General features: G+C 45.2%; 2 protein-coding genes across 2 annotated transcripts in view; one reads left to right on the forward strand and one right to left on the reverse strand.

The window, feature by feature from the left end:
• The window catches only part of SerT (Serotonin transporter), a 387,450-nt gene that overhangs the window by 152,729 nt on the left and 215,751 nt on the right, over positions 1–18,970 (forward strand). The gene's annotated exons all lie outside the window — the stretch shown is intronic.
• Positions 12,682–18,361, reverse strand: LOC142804213 (uncharacterized). The gene is made up of 4 exons (XM_075890900.1): positions 17,059–18,361; positions 16,268–16,525; positions 15,554–15,598; positions 12,682–14,997 (listed from the first exon to the last, which is right to left on the reverse strand). Exons 2-4 carry the CDS (start codon positions 16,362–16,364, stop codon positions 14,837–14,839), a joined length of 303 nt encoding a protein of 100 aa, XP_075747015.1. The 5' UTR covers positions 16,365–16,525; positions 17,059–18,361; the 3' UTR covers positions 12,682–14,836.

Consider the following 18,970-nt stretch of genomic DNA (forward strand, 5'->3'; position numbering starts at 1 on the left):
GTCTTAGTGTTTCACCTCCATCGAAATATGGCTACAGTGGCTAGGATCAAACAGTGTGCTGTTGAGCTCAGCAGCGCCACACAATCTAACTAATAGTGTTACAGTTTCAACGTTATTGAAGTGTAGATTCCATGCCACGGTAGGCAGGCAATGCTTGTAGTCAATCTAAAGCACCTCTCCGCGATATGCGCGGTAAAACATTCACAAAAACAGCATTACATGTGTGAGGTTAGAGTTGACCTGTTTTAGTGGACATTCGGATGTTTCAACGTGCTTGCAGAGTGGACATTCGGGGGTAGTCATCGTGTCATTGCATGGCAGTCTGGAAAAACAAGTAACATCTCCAGATATCTATGCATGAAATTTTTCAAAGTAAACAAATAAACTCAGTTAATTAGTAAACAGCAGTATTTTATACATATATGTAGTGGTACCTCATAACACGTATATCACTCAGGGCTGCTTCTTCACAAGGCATGTCATGTAGCAGGTTCCTTGCCCATTGTACACATTTGCTTCCATGTCAGGTGGGCCAGAAGGCTGTGGTAGAAAAATAAGTATTTCTCATTTATGTGACGCTTCCTCTGTCACACTATAGCAAAACCAGACCCATAATAATGTGATGTTTTTCAAACGCGACTGCAGTAAACTATTAACTAGTACGTTTTTTGCACTAATTTAAGGGCTAGCTAAGAAGACACCTGCGAGGTGACAGTGATTTATTTGCCTTCTTTTATCGCAACGGCCTGGTTGGTGTGACCTGGTAATAGAATTTAAGAACTAGCTATTGAGTCAGCGACTCGTTCCCACGTGAAGCCATGCACGCCGCAAGTAACGCACGTTTTTCCTGTTACAGATTGAGACGTTCAACAATTTTAAAATTTAATACTGCAATGCGCTGCCACCGTGTGACGCCTACGCAGTCAATGGCAAAAAAACTACATATGTTGAAGTGAACCAACTAGCCCCGCAAGCAGCCATCCTTAAAAAACTGAAGTGGTTTCTACTCACCGGCCCGGGCTTGCAACGGGTGTTCATCCGATGAAAGCTTCAACGGTCGCTTCGTTCCCCGAAAGTCACTCGAATTCCCTTCACGAAAGCATTTGAACGAGTCAAAATAAACAGAATGAGAAAGAATGTGTCGGGCGGCAGAGGCTCGAAATATTTACAGCGAAACGAAACAGTCCGAGACACCTCCGAACGTACCGCGAGCCGTTACCTGCCGTCGCAACTGTTGGCCGCCGCAAACTTTGAAATGAGGATAGTGATGTCAATAGGCTGCTACTGACATCGAGTCAGCTACAGCAAAAACTACTACAAAAAGTTGATGACGCAGCACATGTTTAAGAAAAACAACTTGTTAGAAGAACAAAATGTTTTTATAGTGTAGCGGTACGCAAACATGTAGTATTTGATCATTTTAAAATAAAACTTAGCCCCAACGAAGGCGCCTCTACAAGAAAGTGGAATAGCGCGAGTGGCAAGAGAGGTTAGTAGATCCACTCTGGGTTTTTGAAGCAGAAACGCGCCGCGGTTGATTTTTTCGCCCCCTACAGGTGAGCACTTGAACTTGAGAGTTTCCGGGGCCTGATAGTCTTTCTTGGGGACCTTCGACAGAAAAATTTCGGTCTGTCTGTGTGTCTGTTTGTACATTTGTTTGTTTGTCCGCCCTAACGATACCTGAAACGGCATTTAACGGCACCCCATCCGCAGCGCCCACCAATATTGCTCAAGATTTAGCGTTCATAGTTGTGCGATTGTGAATTAAAATATCAAATATTGCGCACATCTGAGGTGCCATAACAACATGTCTATTTTTTGTATGTCTGACTTTATACTACAAGAAGACGCACACAAAACACTCTAAGGACTGTAGCGTTTAACACGCTGCGCTGACAGTGCAACGTGTGCTCAGGAAGGTGTTTCCAACGTTTTGCTATGACGGCTCGGTTGCGGCACCTGCCCGTCGCTTTCCATTCTACGCCTTATCACCTCCATGAGTGGCGCGCATCTTTCCCCGTGGTCGTGCATGCCTTCGTTTTCGAAGATAACTGCCAGGAGGCGCTCGTGTTCAATGTGCCTAGATGCGCTTGTTCGCCTTCGTTACACGAGGCACTCTAACGCAGCACCTTCAGAATACCATTCACCGATTTTCTTGCGCAGAACATCAAATAAACGTTATGTTCACTCTCTCCAGACGCAAGACTATCGTCTTTTGACGACATTTACAGTGTAACATGTAGATTCGTGCCAATTTTTTAAGTGTGTTTATCTACACGGCATAGTAAAGTCCTTGTGTGGTCATTGCTACCCACCATACATGCTCAGAATGCGCCGCATAATAGATGCCATGGTCAAGTCCCCGCGCAGCCAGATCGCTATTTCGGGGGCTCGTGCACACAATAGCGGTAATTTTATCTTGATTACACGTTCCATGTCGCACTAACTATCCCACAAAACTAAACAGTCGACAAACCAACACCACCGGCTTTCATTATTATTTTATTTTCAAACGACAAACAGAGAAATACAAGCGTAACTAAAATAATCCCAAATTCACACTTTAGTTTCATTTTGGATCAATTGCATCTTGCAGTGTCTGCACAATGCCGGTTGAAACACCCCATCTTCCAGTGACGTTAAACGAGAAGGATAACAAGGAAGACACACATTTTGCTATGATGGCGATTTTTATTTCTTCAATATGACTGATTTTTACTTATACAATATTTGCTATTGTGTGTTCAACAAAATCCTCCACTATTGGTTGTCACGAATTTCCGAGGTACCAAAGTATTGCGAATGAGCAAGTTATGGACGCCTGCTGCCTTCGATGCAGGCTGTCACGTACTTGCTCAAAACGCACTTTTGAGCACGACACATTTATTGCCACCTCCCGTAAAGTGCAAGTGAACTTGATAAAAGCACTTACAATTAGGTTGTGACGTAAGTCAATGTTTTTTTAAGTTAATTGTATCACTAGAGCCTTCCGACAAGGCCAATTTCAGACAGATAATTGACTAATGATTGCACAACGCTGTTCTGAAGGTCTGGGCCCAATTTGTTGCGCAACATTAACTGGTCAAAGCAAATCATGTCCACAACTTTCTGTATAACGTTGACCCTTGAAGTGAGAACAAACACTTTCTCATTCACTCTCTCATCACCTAGAAATGCTATACCATCGCCTTCGACTGAACGTGGCATATACAAACAGTTATTTGTACCGCGTTTGGCGTACCACAAGGCCCTGTTATACTTGTGTTATACCGTAAGGTATTCTTAGCTAGAACCAAGTGCTGTGTAATGAATGGCAGAGAGAGCGAGGCACGTGAAACACCTCTCACTTCTTGATTATTTTACGGCTGAGTGCTGTAAACTCGGTCTTCTATAAATGTTTATTGTTTCCACGTATCCAAGAGTTTGCACATAACATGTGAGCATGCCTTGAAGAACAGTGTCTGTTGCAGGATTCTAGTTTACGTGGTATACCGCGAATTCGTGACATTCGGCATTTCAGGTATTCAGTGGTGGCTGGCAGGGCAAATGACAAATTCGTTTTAAATGCTAAGCATTTCTTAGCGAACTTCGGTGACATTGAGCGTATCTATCTGTCTGTCTGTCTATCTATCTATCTATCTATCTATCTATCTATCTATCTATCTATCTATCTATCTATCTATCTATCTATCTATCTATCTATCTATCTATCTATCTATCTATCTATCTATCTATCTATCTATCTATCTAGCCACCTACGACTTTTAGCTCTCCTGGCCGTTTGGATAATAGTATAGATGCCATACCAAACTGGTATGGCATAACATAACTATATGACGAGCATATTTCACTAGTCTTAACATGAAAATCATAACTTGTACGTCTCGAATGTCATGATTTCAATTTCATGGTCCTAATTAGTGATATGTGGGGTTTAATGTCCGAAAACCACCATATGATTATGAGAGATGCCGTAGTGGAGGGCTCCGGAAATTTTGACCACCTGGGGTTCTTTAACGTGAACCCAAATCTGAGCACACGGGCCTACAACGTTTCCGCCTCCAACATTTCATGGTCTTGCTGCTCTTGCTGTGGTTTCATTCACATGACTTGTTGCAAAATTGGTATGGTATGACATGATTGCATGGCGAACAAAACGAATGACCCTAACTATAAAATCATGATATGCGTGTCATGAAACAACATGACTACAAACCACGCTCATGATTAGCTCTCGGCCATTTGGCTAGCGTCAAATATACCAAATTTGGTGTTACAGTAGATGAATTAATGACGAAGGTATCTGGTGCAAAGATCATAATTGTGAGATGCGTGTCATGTAACAACATGACTTCATGCTACGCTCATGACGCGCTGGTGGCGTTTCGCTAGCTTCACTTATAGAAAATTCGGTATTACGACACGTGAATGGATGACGAAGGTATGAGACTGGTAAAAACACGATAAACATGAAATGAGTTTCATGGAACAACATGACTACATGCTGCGCTCATGTTGCGCTCGCGGCCGTTTCGCTAGCTTCACGTATACCAAATTCGGTATTACGTGACACGAACGGACGACATAGCTAAAAGACACAACCAAACTAGATAATCACAGCATGCGTGTCATGTAACAACATGATTACATGCCACACTTATGATGCGCTCGTGGCTGTTTCGCTGGCTTTACATATGCCAAATTTGGTATTAGGTGAAATGAATGTATTACAAAGGTATGTGACTGGTGCAAACAGGATAATCATGAAGTGCGTGTCATGTGAGAACATGACTACATGCCACAGTCAAGGCACCAATACACTTCCACGTGACCTGGAGCGCGTGCGCACCGGCGTCCGTTTTGTCGTGTCACGCTGGCGTTGCCACGCCAGGCGCCGGTCGTGGCATATACTCGCAGGCGCGCGCTGCGTTGCTTTGACGCATTCACGTTTCAGGGAGTCCGGCGTCCCTCCGTTTCAAAAAAAGGAAGACGTAGTGCTGTCTGGGTAACGCATTGGCGCCAAATGCAGCATGTCGCATTTCGCGCCGGTTTCCGCCGTGCCACGCCGATGGACGCTGGTCGCTGCTGCTGCTGAAAAACATTTATTTACAGATGGTATTTACAGGAAGGGTGGAAACGGTTCTTAAGGGGCCGCCCCGTAAAAACACTAGGTGGGCTCCCTCTTACGGGAGCCCAATGGCGTTGGCCGCAGCCTGGGTACGCTCGACCAAGGCCCGTTGGGCCGTCAGGTCAGAGCAGCCGAGCAGGGCTGCCTCCCAGTCCTCCCGCGAAGACTTGGGTAGTAGGGTAAGGTTTGGGGTTTTTTGGCATGCCTACACCATGTGGAAAATATCAGAAGAATTTTCCTCACAATGCAGGCACTTCCCCGTGCAAGCGGGGTCAAAGTGTTTTATGATTGCCGGGCACAATTGAGTTTTGGTATGAAGGCGAAGAAGGATTCGCTCCTCCGCCTTCGTGAGGTCCTTACAGGGTTTCGGATAGACGTTATGGCCGGATTGATAAAATTGTGTGACCTCCTTAAAGGTGTAGGCGGGATTGGGTTCGAGTTCTGGATTGGTAGGGGACGAGGTTGGTGTCCGGAGAGTGAGCGCGCGGGCGGCGGCATCGGCCGTCTCATTACCATCAAGGCCCGTGTGAGCCGGAGCCCATATGATCATTCGCTGCGCGGGGGCACCTAGGTAGCTGCTGTTCTGCAAAATTTTATAAGCAAGGTACGGAATGTATCCCTGTTCAATATTGCGACAGGTACCCCTTGAGTCAGTGACGATGACCCTCGAGTCCTGATCTGCGGCGGCTATCGCGATGGCGATCTTCTCCGCGTGCGTGATGTTATTTGCACGGAATGTGAGTCCGTTTAAAACTGTGTTTTGGTGGACGACCGCAGCCGTGTACCAACCACCATGGTGCGGGCCGGAGGCGTCCACGTAGAATACTCCGAATTTGTGGCCGTAGTGTCGAGCCAAGGCTTTCACCCGCACGAGGCGTCGGCCACTGTAGTCGTCTCGGGTCATGTTAGCCAGAAGAGGGCGCACGTGCAAGGAGTATTGCCAAATTTCTGGAATCCGTAGCGTTCTTCCATGTGTATTGAATGATTGATCTGTAGCCGGGCAAAGAGGCGGCGACCAGACGGTGTTTTAGAGAGTCTAGTATATTGGTTTGTCAAGTGCGCCTCTCTCAGCTCCTTGAAGGTGTTCACCATTCCCAAGCCCAAAAGGCGCTGGTTAGAGGTGCTGACAGGAAGGTCGAGGGCGCGCTTGTAGATTTTGCGGAGAATGACTTCGAGTGCATTCTCGTCGGATTTGCGTAGGTGGAGGTATGAAGCCGAGTGCAGGACTCGGCTGGTTACGAATGCATGCGCCAGCCGCAAGGCATCTTTGCATCGTAACCCCCCGTGCTTGTTGAAAACCCGGTGGACCATCCGGCCCACCTGGTCCCCCACCTTACGCAATTTGGCCAATGTTGTGTCTGCTCTGCGATTTTTGTGTATAAAAAGCCCTAGTACTCTAATCTTATCGCGTTCAGGTATGGGTCCACTGTGAAGGGAGAGGTCAATTTTTGTGGTGCACTTTGGTGATGGGCGTATGTGCACGAATTCCGATTTGGACGGGGAGCAATGAAGGCCGCAGCGACGGGCATAGTCATCCACGATGTCCGCCGCTTGCTGCAGGCTTGCCTGCGTGTCTCCTACCGAGCCGTGTGACGCCCATATGGTGATGTCATCGGCATACAGTGCATGCTGTATGCCTTCGACTTTTGCCAGCTGAGCGGGGAGTCTCATAATTGCCACGTTGAATAGGAGGGGCGAGAGGACTGCTCCCTGCAGAATCCCTCTCGTGCCTAATCGGTAATGGCCGTGTTAAATGTCCTGAATCCGAATGTATGACTGTCGGTCAGTGAGGAATTGTTTAATATAGTTGAAAGTGTTTTGGCCGCAATCCACCCGTGAGAGATGTGTTAGAATAATTTCGTGGGTCACGTTATCAAAGGCCCCCTTCAGATCCAAAGCAAGCACAACTTTGTCATTCAGGGGATATTCGACTGGATCGAGGATCTCATAGTCGAGCTGAAGCAAGACATCCTGTGTGGACCGGTGTGGGCGGAACCCGAACATGATGTCTGCAAATGCATTTTTGGTCTCCAGGAACGCGGACAACCTGTCGCGCACCATCGTCTCCATTTATTTTCTCACACAAGAAGTAAGGAAGATGGGGCGGAGGTTGTCCGTGTTAATGGCTTTGCCCGCTTTGGGTATGAAGGTGACCAGGGCGGTGTTCAACTCAATTGGTAGGCTTGTTTTCCCGTTCCAAACGGAATTGATGGAGGCAAGGAGCATGGTGTAGGCCGAGTCAGGAAGATTGGCAAGTAATTTTACGGTAATTTTATCCCTTCTCGGCGCCGTTCCTCGCCTCATTTTTGTTAGGGCTGCCTTCAGATCGTGTAACTGGAACAGTTGATCCAGCTCCGCGTTCTCGGTACCTGCATACGAGTACGCCGGCCCTCGGGAGTCCTGCTGTGTGCATAAATATTGGTCTCGGAGTTTACATGCCAATTTGGCTGTGTCTCCATCGAAGCTGTGAAATGCTCGTTGCAGATGCTTTTGTGTCTGTGTTTGAGTTTGGGTCGGATCATTCAAGGCGCGGAAGAGGCGCCAGGTACTCCGGCTGGACATTTGTCGAGCAGCCGTGTTGCAACGGTCCACCCAGTTAGAGTCAGCGAGCTGGGCCGCGTACTCTGCTGCTCGCTGGGTGAGCTCAGCGATGCGAATTTTGAGCCTTCGGTTGTGTTTTTTCCGGCGCCATCAGCGGACGAGGCTGCGCCGGGCCTCCCAGAGGTGAAGGAGGTGCTTATCCACCGCCGGAGTCGCCTCGGAGAGTAAAGTGTGAATACACTTTATAAGCGACCCCAAACCATCCACCGCCGTCGGCGGCGTCCATAGTCTTCTCTCTATCTTTAAAAGAAAGAGGACTTGGCGGGCCGCAGCGCGACGCTCTACCGAATAAGCCACGGACGCGACGCTGATATCATGTCAGTAACGCGCCTTATACCCCCTCCCCCTTCGCTCGCTCCTCCGCTCTCCTCGCTCGCTGCAGCTGCGCGCGCACCCCTTTCTCTCGCGCGCCCGCCTTCTCTCTCAGTCTCCCGTCGAGAGCGGGTCGTGAGGGAGAGTAAAATTAAAATCCATTGGCATTCGCCAGTGAGTTAACGTAAACTCCCCCGTGTGATCAAATTGCGATTCCTAGGAACCATTACACCATAAAGGCACTATAGTGTGATTAATAAATATAATAGTGCGAATTAATAAATACCCCTAGTAGCATCACCCCGTGTATTCGCACTTAACCATGTTCACCCTCGGGGAAATGCTTGGGAGTTTTTAATTTGTGTTTCTGTCGAGCCTAATGAGGAAACCAGTTGCTGGGACCAAGCATGGTATCCTTGCTCCTCAATGGGTGTCGAATTGGCGTATATTTGCCGAAACATTGTGCAATCGGGTAATTTTGTCTCTCCGTAGGGTCTTGCCAAAGGATAAGTGCGAATGGTGGTGTTGAGTATGCAATGGTCGCTGCCGAGGGTCTCCTCAGTGTTGACCCAATCCGCATACTGGTTGTTTTTTGTGAGGGTGAGGTCCGGACATGTGTCCCGGTTCACGGAGTTACCCACGCGAGTTGGGTAGGCAGGGTCGGTGTAAAGAGTTAGGCCCAGCGTGGACTTAAGTTCCACCAAGTTACGTCCACGTTTCTCTTCACGTGCATACCCCCCAAGTGTGCTGGGGGCATTAAAATCACCCACGATCACCAGAGGGTCCCTGCCCGCAGCCTCTAAGGCGCGGCTAAAAAGGTCTGCGAATGTAATGTTGCTTAGTTTCGGTGAGCAATAAATGTTTAGCACGTGCAGTGGCGGTTCCTGTTTACGCAGCGGAAGGAGTGTCACCATCACGTACGAGAAAGCTGGCTCAAGGTCGAGATCAACTAGGTTGGCCGTATAATTTTTTGTGCATGCAGATACAAGATAAAGTGTCCTGCTGAAACGTAGTATAGTTTGTGAGTGTGGCAGCACTCCCTGGCTCCTGGAGGGCTACCACAGCAGGAAGGTTTTGAAATAGTGTGAGGGAAAGCCGGAGGTTGGCCCGCGTAGTGTGAGCCTTAAAGCCCCGACAATTCCGCTGGGTGATTTGGATGGGAGTGGCCGTATTGGATCGTGGGGACTTCCGAATTTTAAGGGTGCCCTCATAGTCAGTGGAGTTAACGAGCGATTGCCGTGGCGGTGCTCCCAAGCCAGCACTTGCGGGGAGGGGGGTGTCCTCATTCCGGAGACGGAGCAGCTGTCATCATTCTCAAATTCAATCTCTCGTCGAGGCGTTTTAAAATACCGGCCGGTTATATACAGTTATACGGCTGTCCATACGGACCTCAAGGGTGTTCACGCGAGCTTCGAGTGCGGCTACCGCGTCCGTTGCCGCCGCCCCGGTCTCACACTCCATTACCTCTACAGCAGGGAGAGGAGGAGGGGAAACTAGTTGGGTCTGTTTGGCCTCGGCTGCCGCTAGTCTTTTCTGTAACGCTTCGATTTGTGCCTGAAGCTTGGCAATAATATTTTGATCGGCGTTGCGTGATGAAGAGGGGCCGATAGGGGGGATGAGGTGGCAGCTCTACCCGTACAACCCACCTGGTTTCCGTTTATGACGGCGTTGGCCCATGACCCGGCTTCGCCGCATGGTTGCGCCGTCGGCTGCTTTCCGGTTCCTCCAGTAGGGGATGCAGGCTTGTCTGTCTTGGCGACTTCCCGGCGTGGTGGCTCACTGGGAGTCTGATCTTTGCGTCGTTTCTTGGATGCCGTTTTGGACTTTCCGCCCTGTTGTGCGGCCACCTTGGAATTACGGTACTTGGCCGTACATGCTCGAGAGTTTGTGGCGTGCGCTCCATCGCACACAGAACATACGGGTACACATTCATGAGGGGCCCGCACCCCCTCCTCCACAAGCGGAACCTGGGGCCGAAATCACAAAGCTTTCTCTTTGGCTACGCATTTTCTTATCCAAAAAATCTCTTATCTGGAGGGATTACTATAGCGCGGGTATGAATTTAACTTATTCGGCACTTAAGAGGGCAAGGAGGACACACGATAGCCGATGAAACGACAAGGAAAGAAAGAAGTGTGTGCCGATAATATCAAGGTAGCACGCAAAGCGTCTAGCATCGAGAGTATACGATGATAGCCAATGTTTTGCTGCATCTAAGTTTCAGTTCCGCGAGCGTCTGCTACAGCGCTTACGGGATGCCACGTACGTTGTAATAGACGTTTTGGTGGGCTGTGTAAAGCCAAGCACTCGCCTTTAATCAACGACTGTAGCTAAAAAAAATAATTGCTCGATGGCCTTAAGCCACCGAGCAATCCCTGCACTATCTCGCCAAGTACAAGCAAACAACACTCCAGGTGCGTCACATAAATGAAACCACAAACAAATCGATGCATGCAATGTTTTAAAATGTGCCTCGAATGCCTTCCCCTATTTAACGCGACCAGTTACCTTACATTTCATTGAAGCTGCGCTGCTACTTAACTAATTCGGTGCAATCTAGCACGGTATAGTGGTGAACGTAAGGGTGTTTTGTACCTATAGTCAAAGGTAGCCTTTGTTACAATATTCTTATTACAAGACACGTGAGCGACTTTGGTGCCTGCAGACGAATTGTGCGGAAATAGATAGCAGCAGTAATCAAATGAAATTGTGAGCGCGATGTCGCTGGTTCCATGCACCGCAGCATGTTTATAAAGTCGGAATGCGAGAACGTGCATAAGCTTACGTTTAGGTATACGTCTACGTAAAATGAGGGAGACTCGTCGGGAGGTGTCTCATTGCTAATGCTTTTGACAAAACACGGTGCAAATATTTCGTCCAGCGTTGCTTGAGTGCGCAAACAAAGCAAGGGACGTGTATACGAGTCTTGAGGTCGAGAGACGTTATCACACGTGCGAAAAGGATGAAAAGAGAGAGAGAGACTCTCGTTTCGGCTTCGCGAAAGCTTGAAATTGATAGATAATAAATACAATTTTCTGGCCCAGCAGACGTCAGGGAAAGTCTCCGCAAAGCAGCGTCAGATGCTCGGAGAGCATAAAAAAGTGGAGTACGCGTTATATGAGAGTGACAGCCACTCAGAAAGCGAGATGAAGTGTGACTGTCCTTAGACGTGAGAATCAATGCTAATTAGGAGAGTTGAGTTAATGAGCCAAAACTTTCCTAAATAACGATAATGGAAGCAAACTGAGCATTCATCTAGTGAAAGTGACACTAGTGACAGTGAACTCATAATAGTTGATTAGCGTTGTCACAGGCCGATATATATTTTTATTTTCTTATTTATATTTGGCACACTATGAGAAGGTAGCCTACGTTAGAGCCGGCTATCCCAACGTCATGACAGTAATGTGCAAGGTAAATAGCGCACCGTTATACAGTCACACGTGATGGTTTCTATCTTCTAGTAACCTTGGGCAAACGCATTCTAACTACTTTTTATTTTTGACAAAGTTTCACTGGACGTTTTTGCATTTGGCGTCATTCGAAGGAATGACGATATATCAGGAATAGGGTAAATGCAAGCACTGCTGCAGTGGACGAGCAGTTACAGCGCTCAACTACAATCTAGGATGTACTTGGTTCGGTTCGCAGAATCACTGAGCACTTTTTTTTTTTCAAGAGGTTGCCCGGCCTGACATTATGCGTGGTGGCGGGTACTAATTTTTTGAGAAGTAGGCTTTCGCACTTGCTTCTTTCACTCCCTTTTGTTCCAAAAGCGCTGTACTGTGCTCCTTCAAAAATTAAACAATTCAGGGTTCATAATTTTCTCCTCCATCCTCTCTTATCGCAAAAGTGTCCAGCACTGAAATACGAATAACATACCTGGTATACCACTTTTCACGTGTTTGGATATTCGACCAGCAATCAGTCTTCACGGTGTTTTGAAGAAAATCTACACATGCAGTGAGCTAACTGCTTTCAGCCAAGCAGACTCTCTTTGTAGGGACACGCTTTCGTGCTAATTTGGTGGGCATCATCACATGCAGCAAGACCAAAGAGCACGGACAGTTAGAGCTGACGCAAACAGAGTGATTAGTTTGTGTCTTCTCTCCCGCTATTTGTGATGCTGTATGCTTCAGTGTAATGTCGCTGTCAATGGTTAAAATGAACTATAGCAGTTAATCGAGTTCTGCTGAGAGGGTCCCCTATTGTCCTGAATGAAACAGAACAATGGCAATTTGATTTGTGTGATAAAGAGTTACCCTGCTTTTGGTTACTAGAATGAATTTCTAAATGCTGAAGTTTATTTTTTATTAACAACAGTTCCAGTGCAGATGAAAGGTGCACGGACAAAATTCGTGTATTCAGCTTGACTAGGTTTGTGACCTTAATTGTAATTGTGAACCGGTATCACAGTATGCATAAATATCACACACATATACAACCACGGGTGATAGCTTGCTTATTCTGATTAAAATTGAAAGGTTGAAATCGACATATTCAACCAACGCAATGTGTACGAGATATGCCATGTAGAGTAGCTATGCTGTAAACTAATCTTCGCAGGTTCGTTCCATTTTATCCAATTTCTTGCCCATGACTGTAGGTTGGTAAATGAAAGAACTTTTTGAACACACATATTCTGTGTAAGGTTACATTTATTTTTATGCAGTACAAAACAAATTGAATAGTATAATGGCTCAAAAGAGAAATAACTAGAAACAAATTCAGCCAAATCATTACCAAACTTACTCACCAATGATAAACGGATTCTCATTTAAAAGATACATACATACATACATACATTCATACATACATACATACATACATACATACATACCTACATACATACATACATACATACATACATACATACATACATACATACATACATACATACATACATACATACATACATACATACATACATACATACATATACGCACACACACATATACATATGTACACCCATACATACATACATACACTCAGGGGTAAATATTAATATGAATGGCTATAAAACAACAATTCTAATACACTCATTTTGAATATACTACAGAAAGTAACTTACGAGAGAAATACACCGGCACTGTTATGTCTGAACACGGTGTTTCTCGAACCATCTCGCAAAAGCTTGATGCATAGTTTTCCGCTGCTGCCCAGTGATAAGCAGTTTTTATAAAAAACACAAGAATAAAGCCCTTGACAATGTCATGCTAAAGAAACGGGCTGTGCATCAATATTTTGTACATGTCTGCAATATCACTCTGTTTAGTTACATAGCTTGGCTCATTCACAACCCACTAACAAAGCATGTTAGGGCACTTGGGCTGAAAGTTGGCACCGCGCGAGTAAATTCTAGACAATACATGAATAATACAATTATAAGCTACTAAGCTCCTTGGTGCAAACAGTGTTTATATTGACAGCTATAGGTGCCATTTCGTTTCCCCAAATCACTTCTCAAAGTAGAATCAACTTTATTTAGCTAAAAGTTTCTATTCTGCCGCGTCGTGGTGGCTCAACGGTGGAAGTGACTCTTTCGGCCAAGAAAACAAAGACCAATTATTTTTCCAGTTCGTGAATTCACCCCATGCTAACATTGAGGCAGCTGGTAAGAGTGCTTTTGGAGAGAGGAAACCACCACATTCCTACCAGTTGTGGCCTTGGGTAGCTACTTCACTCGGACAAAAATGATGAAAAACACTCCTCAAGAAGACTTCAAAGTTTGCACATCAACACAGTTCCCATACAGCTGTCTATTAGTCTGCTTGAAAAATATTGAGTTTACTGGTGGGCAAAGACTGTACACTATGTGAGGTGATGCTCCAGTGCACTGCATGTATGTCTTGCTGCTGGTCTCAACTGCGATGTTGCTCAGCACATATGTGTAAAATAACAACTAATACTATGCCACTGCAAAGTAATTATGTGTCATTTGCATGAAACAGGGACCACAATAAAAGAACATAACAACATTTGCCTTCACAAAGTTCGAAAAATGTAAATAAATTTCCACAGTTTTCACAGTTCATCTGAGGATAGTAATATTGGTTGTAAACACATTCTTACTTCCACTAACAAACTATTTTAAAATGCCAGATTCAATATTAGAGTATACCAGCACTTTTGTATTGCTAAACAATTGTACAGGCACCTAGAAAACACAAGTGAATGCATGCTAAAGCTACATATAAAAATAAATACTTTTATTTCTAGTCTGAGTACAGCTGCATAGATGATAAGTCACTTGCATTACATTATGAACAAACCTATCCGAGCAAAGTATACATTTAAAAAGTTACACTTACACAGTAGATAAGTAGACTGTTGAAGGACGGACAGACAGTGGGATAATACCCAATCACTAAAATCTACTGTTAAGATATACTAGGAGTAGTGATGATCCTCTTCCTTTCAAATAAAATAATCCACATAGATTCACTTCCCAGAGCTTATACACTCCTGGCATCATTGGTGCTATACAAATGAGTGTACACTGAAGGATTACATCGACCAAGTACATGATTACTGCATCCATGGCTTTACTTCTTGTACTACAAAGAATGCAAACACAGTTACCATTGGTGACCATGGATGTTGTGATTTCTGGCATGTAAATGTAGAAGCACGCAGGCACTTAACACACATTTTAAAAACTTCAGCTCAATAATATTTGCCCACTAACACTACAGCAGCCTTTAAATTAGTGTCATAGTTTGGTATCTTCCATGCAAAATTTAAATAATTTCGAATGCAAGCAAAGGAACTGCTGAATAATGCACTGCTAAGAAGTTAAGCAGCAGCTGCTCCTGACATCACAATGTGCACTTTCTGCTGTTGTAAACTTTGAGCAGGAGAACTGTCACTGGCAGTCCCTTTATACTTGTTGGTCTTCTGTGCTCTGTTCTTGATACACTGTACATGACCGTGGAGCACCGAACCCCTTGTTACTGCTGGAACATAGAAAAATACAGATCATTGTTACAACCATGCTACATCCAAGAGTGTAGAGTTGTCAATTATGTGCTCATATTTACAGATATTGTATTTTCAGAAGCCCATGACAAGCCTCAACACACACACACACAAACAGTGAAGGCTGAAAATATATTTAATATGATACAAGAGCGAAACCACAATGTTATAGATGAAGGCATGAAACTTCTGACAGGCATAAAAAGCCAATAGAGTTTCTTTTATTTCGACTTTACACTAGGTGCGAGAAGTAGACCACAAATAAGTTCACTAAGAAACACAAGTTAGACTGCATTACAACACAACAGCCAATGTTGATAACTTTAAGGCTGTCTAACATAGCCAGCTCACCATACCGCATATAGGAGCTAATGGGCAGTCTAGAAGACACAAAGAACTTGTGGATTATCAGTGTGCTTGTTACTGACATCTATTATTCTAAATGAGGAAAACCTTTCAAAAATGCACTTCATCAGGGGAAATAATCATACGTAACAAACACAACGAGCTCCTACAGGTGCCACCAACACTCACCATTATTGTTGATACCAGTGTCTTGCCGGATGGATATGCTGTGTCCTGCACAGAACACCAAAGGAGCGCTCCATGACTTGGATTGCATGTGTGCTAGCTGCATCGCTCTGCTGCTAAAATAGGCTAGCCACAGACAGAGAAATGAGAAGCCATGGCTTCGAAACACACTGAAGGTCACCTTTAGAGATCAACAATGCATACTCAGGTCAGGTACAATTTGTAGAAAAATATATATCACTATGCAATCGTGGTGAACATGTTCGGCTGAAACACAAGCAACACCACTGAGAGAGAAAAAGCTACATTAGGTAAAAGATGCAGTTACTGGCCCTATGTCATTTGAGGCTTCTTCAATAGGTCTTTCTCCTTGCAAGTTGTGAACAGCCAGGCAATTTTCACCCACTTGCCATTTCCTTCCAGAGCACTTGATCTACAGAGGGAGTCACAAGCTCCAGAGCTCAATAAGGAATCAAAGTATTTGTGCTCCTTTCAAAGCACGAGCTTTTGAGTCTCAGATTATTGGAGTTTCATTCATAAGCTGCAGGCTTTCAGCTTTCAACATTCTCAATTATCTTGCAATTTAGTTCTATAAATGTTGAATAAGAATTATGTGTAAGAATATTACAGGTATCCACTGAAAGCAACCATGCTTGGGTTTTCAATTTGTGCACAGTAAGTGGTGTTCACGTAATCGTATGTATTAAAAAAAATAACCTTGCAGCCAGCCGTTAGGACGTTTTGTGCCCTCGAAGCTCCCAAGCAGATTGCAGTTCTTCCAGATGAGGCTGCCATGCATGCTTCCACGCCACATCCGCTGAATGATAACAGTCCTAGCAGTGACATAGGCTTGCACAGTTAGGGAGAACGTGTCCTTCCTATTTTTCTACAGGTGCTCCAAGTAATGATGAGGATTGATGTGCCAGAATGTGCAACCGATGCATCAAAGGACCTTAACAAACCAATCTCTGCGATCTGTGGAGAGCCAAAAACGAGATATTTAAAAACAATCATTAAAAGCACTCACTTCTAATACTTATTTGAGGAAGCTATCACTTTGTTAAAGTGACCAAAATCTGCTATAATCACTTTGAAATAAACTGAAGCCTCATTTAAAATTTACGTACCGCAATATATATGTCCTACTGAAGTTAGTACTACCACAGTGGTAATCATCTATAGAACTAATTTTCCAAAATAACATAAATTTTTAAGTGCAACCTGGCTCCTGAAAAATAAATTCACATTAACTTTCCAACTATCAAACGTGGTCAATCGACAGGCCCAACCTCATAATCAAACAAGAGCTCACTTGTATCAAATCACAAAAAAACTTTTGATGTATTTGCTCCATAATATATGTATGTATATAACAGTAGTAGTAAATTTTTCATGCTTCAACTTACCATAGAGAAACATTGCATCTGATGGGCTTAAAAACTTGCACACGTTATAGAACTGCGTGAATTATAGTACCGGTGAAATTTAGTTCTGCAAGGTGAACTCACCGATGGCAGCATTTAGTAGCCGTCGGTGTCATAAGGAACCAAGTACGGCCAACAGGCAAAGGGCATCTGCAGACTGGAAGCTGCCAATGACAGCAATGAAGGGCTGGCCAGGTGTGCACGTCCATTGATAAAGTGTAAGAACTGGCCATGACCGGCTGTTGTCAAGGCTCTAGTGCCGTGCAAAACGATGGCCAGACGAACTCGGAAACCTGTTGTTGGGCGATATTGGCCTACAACTTCATCCAAAGCAAGGCACCGGCGAAATCTTTGCTTTTTGGGGGGGCTGGAGGGAACCTTGACGTTCACGGGCTCTCGCTGCCACATAGAACTCTCAATTTGTTACCGAAGAACAGTCTAGGCGCGCTTCCACAGTAACACGATCCACAACTGAAAGTAGCATCTCGCAGTTTTGGTTGATCACATCACAGCGCTAGGACTATGGTTATCACAAAAAGGAGAAGTGACGACTCAACAAACAAAAGCGCCAGGCTGCCCCACCCCGACTTCGCAGGGCAAAACAGTTATCAACGCTGTCTTTCAATTTTCGGTCACACGAGCACAGCTTGTTCACAAGTCTTGGAACGTCAACACAGCACCACTGTTCACAACGAACATCGTTTCACTCCCGAACAGTACATTGCTCTCAAGTAAATAGAAGCGTACGGGCTAACTAGTGGCGAAGCAAGAGCCGAGCGCGTAGTTCATACGTTTCCGTACGTACTTGGGGTCACTCAAGTAGCGTGTCAAAACACTGTCAATCCAAAATGTCGCACAGCACCAAACTGAGAGACTGGAAAGTCAAGCGAACGAACTGTTACCGGCACACAAACGCACATTGCAGGCTTCTCGAGTGCCGTCGATACATCGACGCCGATCCCCGCTTGATAACCACACCAACGCACAGGCTTCGCTGCGCTTCACCGTACACCATTGCACTGCCACAGCTTTCCGCACTGCTTACACGTACCGAAAGAGCTGCTGTAATCACAACACATCCGGTCAAACGCTGAAGTAACTCGTGCGAGAAGCGTTTGCTGAAAGTCGCACCGACCTATATGCTGTTTACGACGCCATGTTGTTTTCGACAACTGCGCAGCACATAAGATGATAAGAGAGCTCTTAGAAAGTACTTGCACTATTTTCACGGCGTGACAAAATTTTCTCTTATGTGCGAGGGGGGTGATATGACGAACAGGACAGGCGTGCCAGATGAAAGAAGTGTTTTGGCAACGTCACGGAGTGAGCTGATGTAGAGGGTATTGCTTCACAACCAATCACAAGCTGTGCCTGTCGGCCAAGCCGTCGTCTGCTGGCGTTTGTCGTCTGCTTCGATCAGAGCATGCGACAGGGGATTTGCCTTCGCAACGCTATTATTCTCAGGTCAAGTGGTCGCTACGTCGAACAAAATACATGTCAGTGGCTCGCTCTACCTTTGAATGATATTCGTGCGCCAAGTTAAATGGCTGGTAATTGACGCAGGGATGAATTCAGCCAAGGTTTGCTCCAGAATCGTGAGGGTTTGCATATTTTCGGTGTCATACAAAGTTACTAGCGTCATTTTATTCCGATTGCTTGCCATATTATCACGGTCTATATCGGTGTCTGAGCAGTGAAGGTGAAGGTGCATGATTTGTTTGTAGTTCCATGCGTAATCACGCGCACCCCTAATACGCTTTGGTTTACAAAGTACGCTTTGTTCCAGATCGTCGCAAAGTGTATCGACAGCTGTATTTCAGAGATCGCAACCATTGGACAGTTAGGGCCAATGAAAGTACACTAGAGCACAAACTTTAGGAACCACTCACTGAAAACTTCCTCTCATTTTTATTTCCAATAGCGTGCAAAGAATGTGCTCCCATTAACCTCTTTGGTGGTAATTTCCACCAATGAGGTAAGGATCTCGAGTCGCACT

The sequence above is a fragment of the Rhipicephalus microplus genome, chromosome 3 (genome assembly GCF_043290135.1).
Source record: "Rhipicephalus microplus isolate Deutch F79 chromosome 3, USDA_Rmic, whole genome shotgun sequence".
NCBI classification, from domain to species: domain Eukaryota; kingdom Metazoa; phylum Arthropoda; class Arachnida; order Ixodida; family Ixodidae; genus Rhipicephalus; species Rhipicephalus microplus.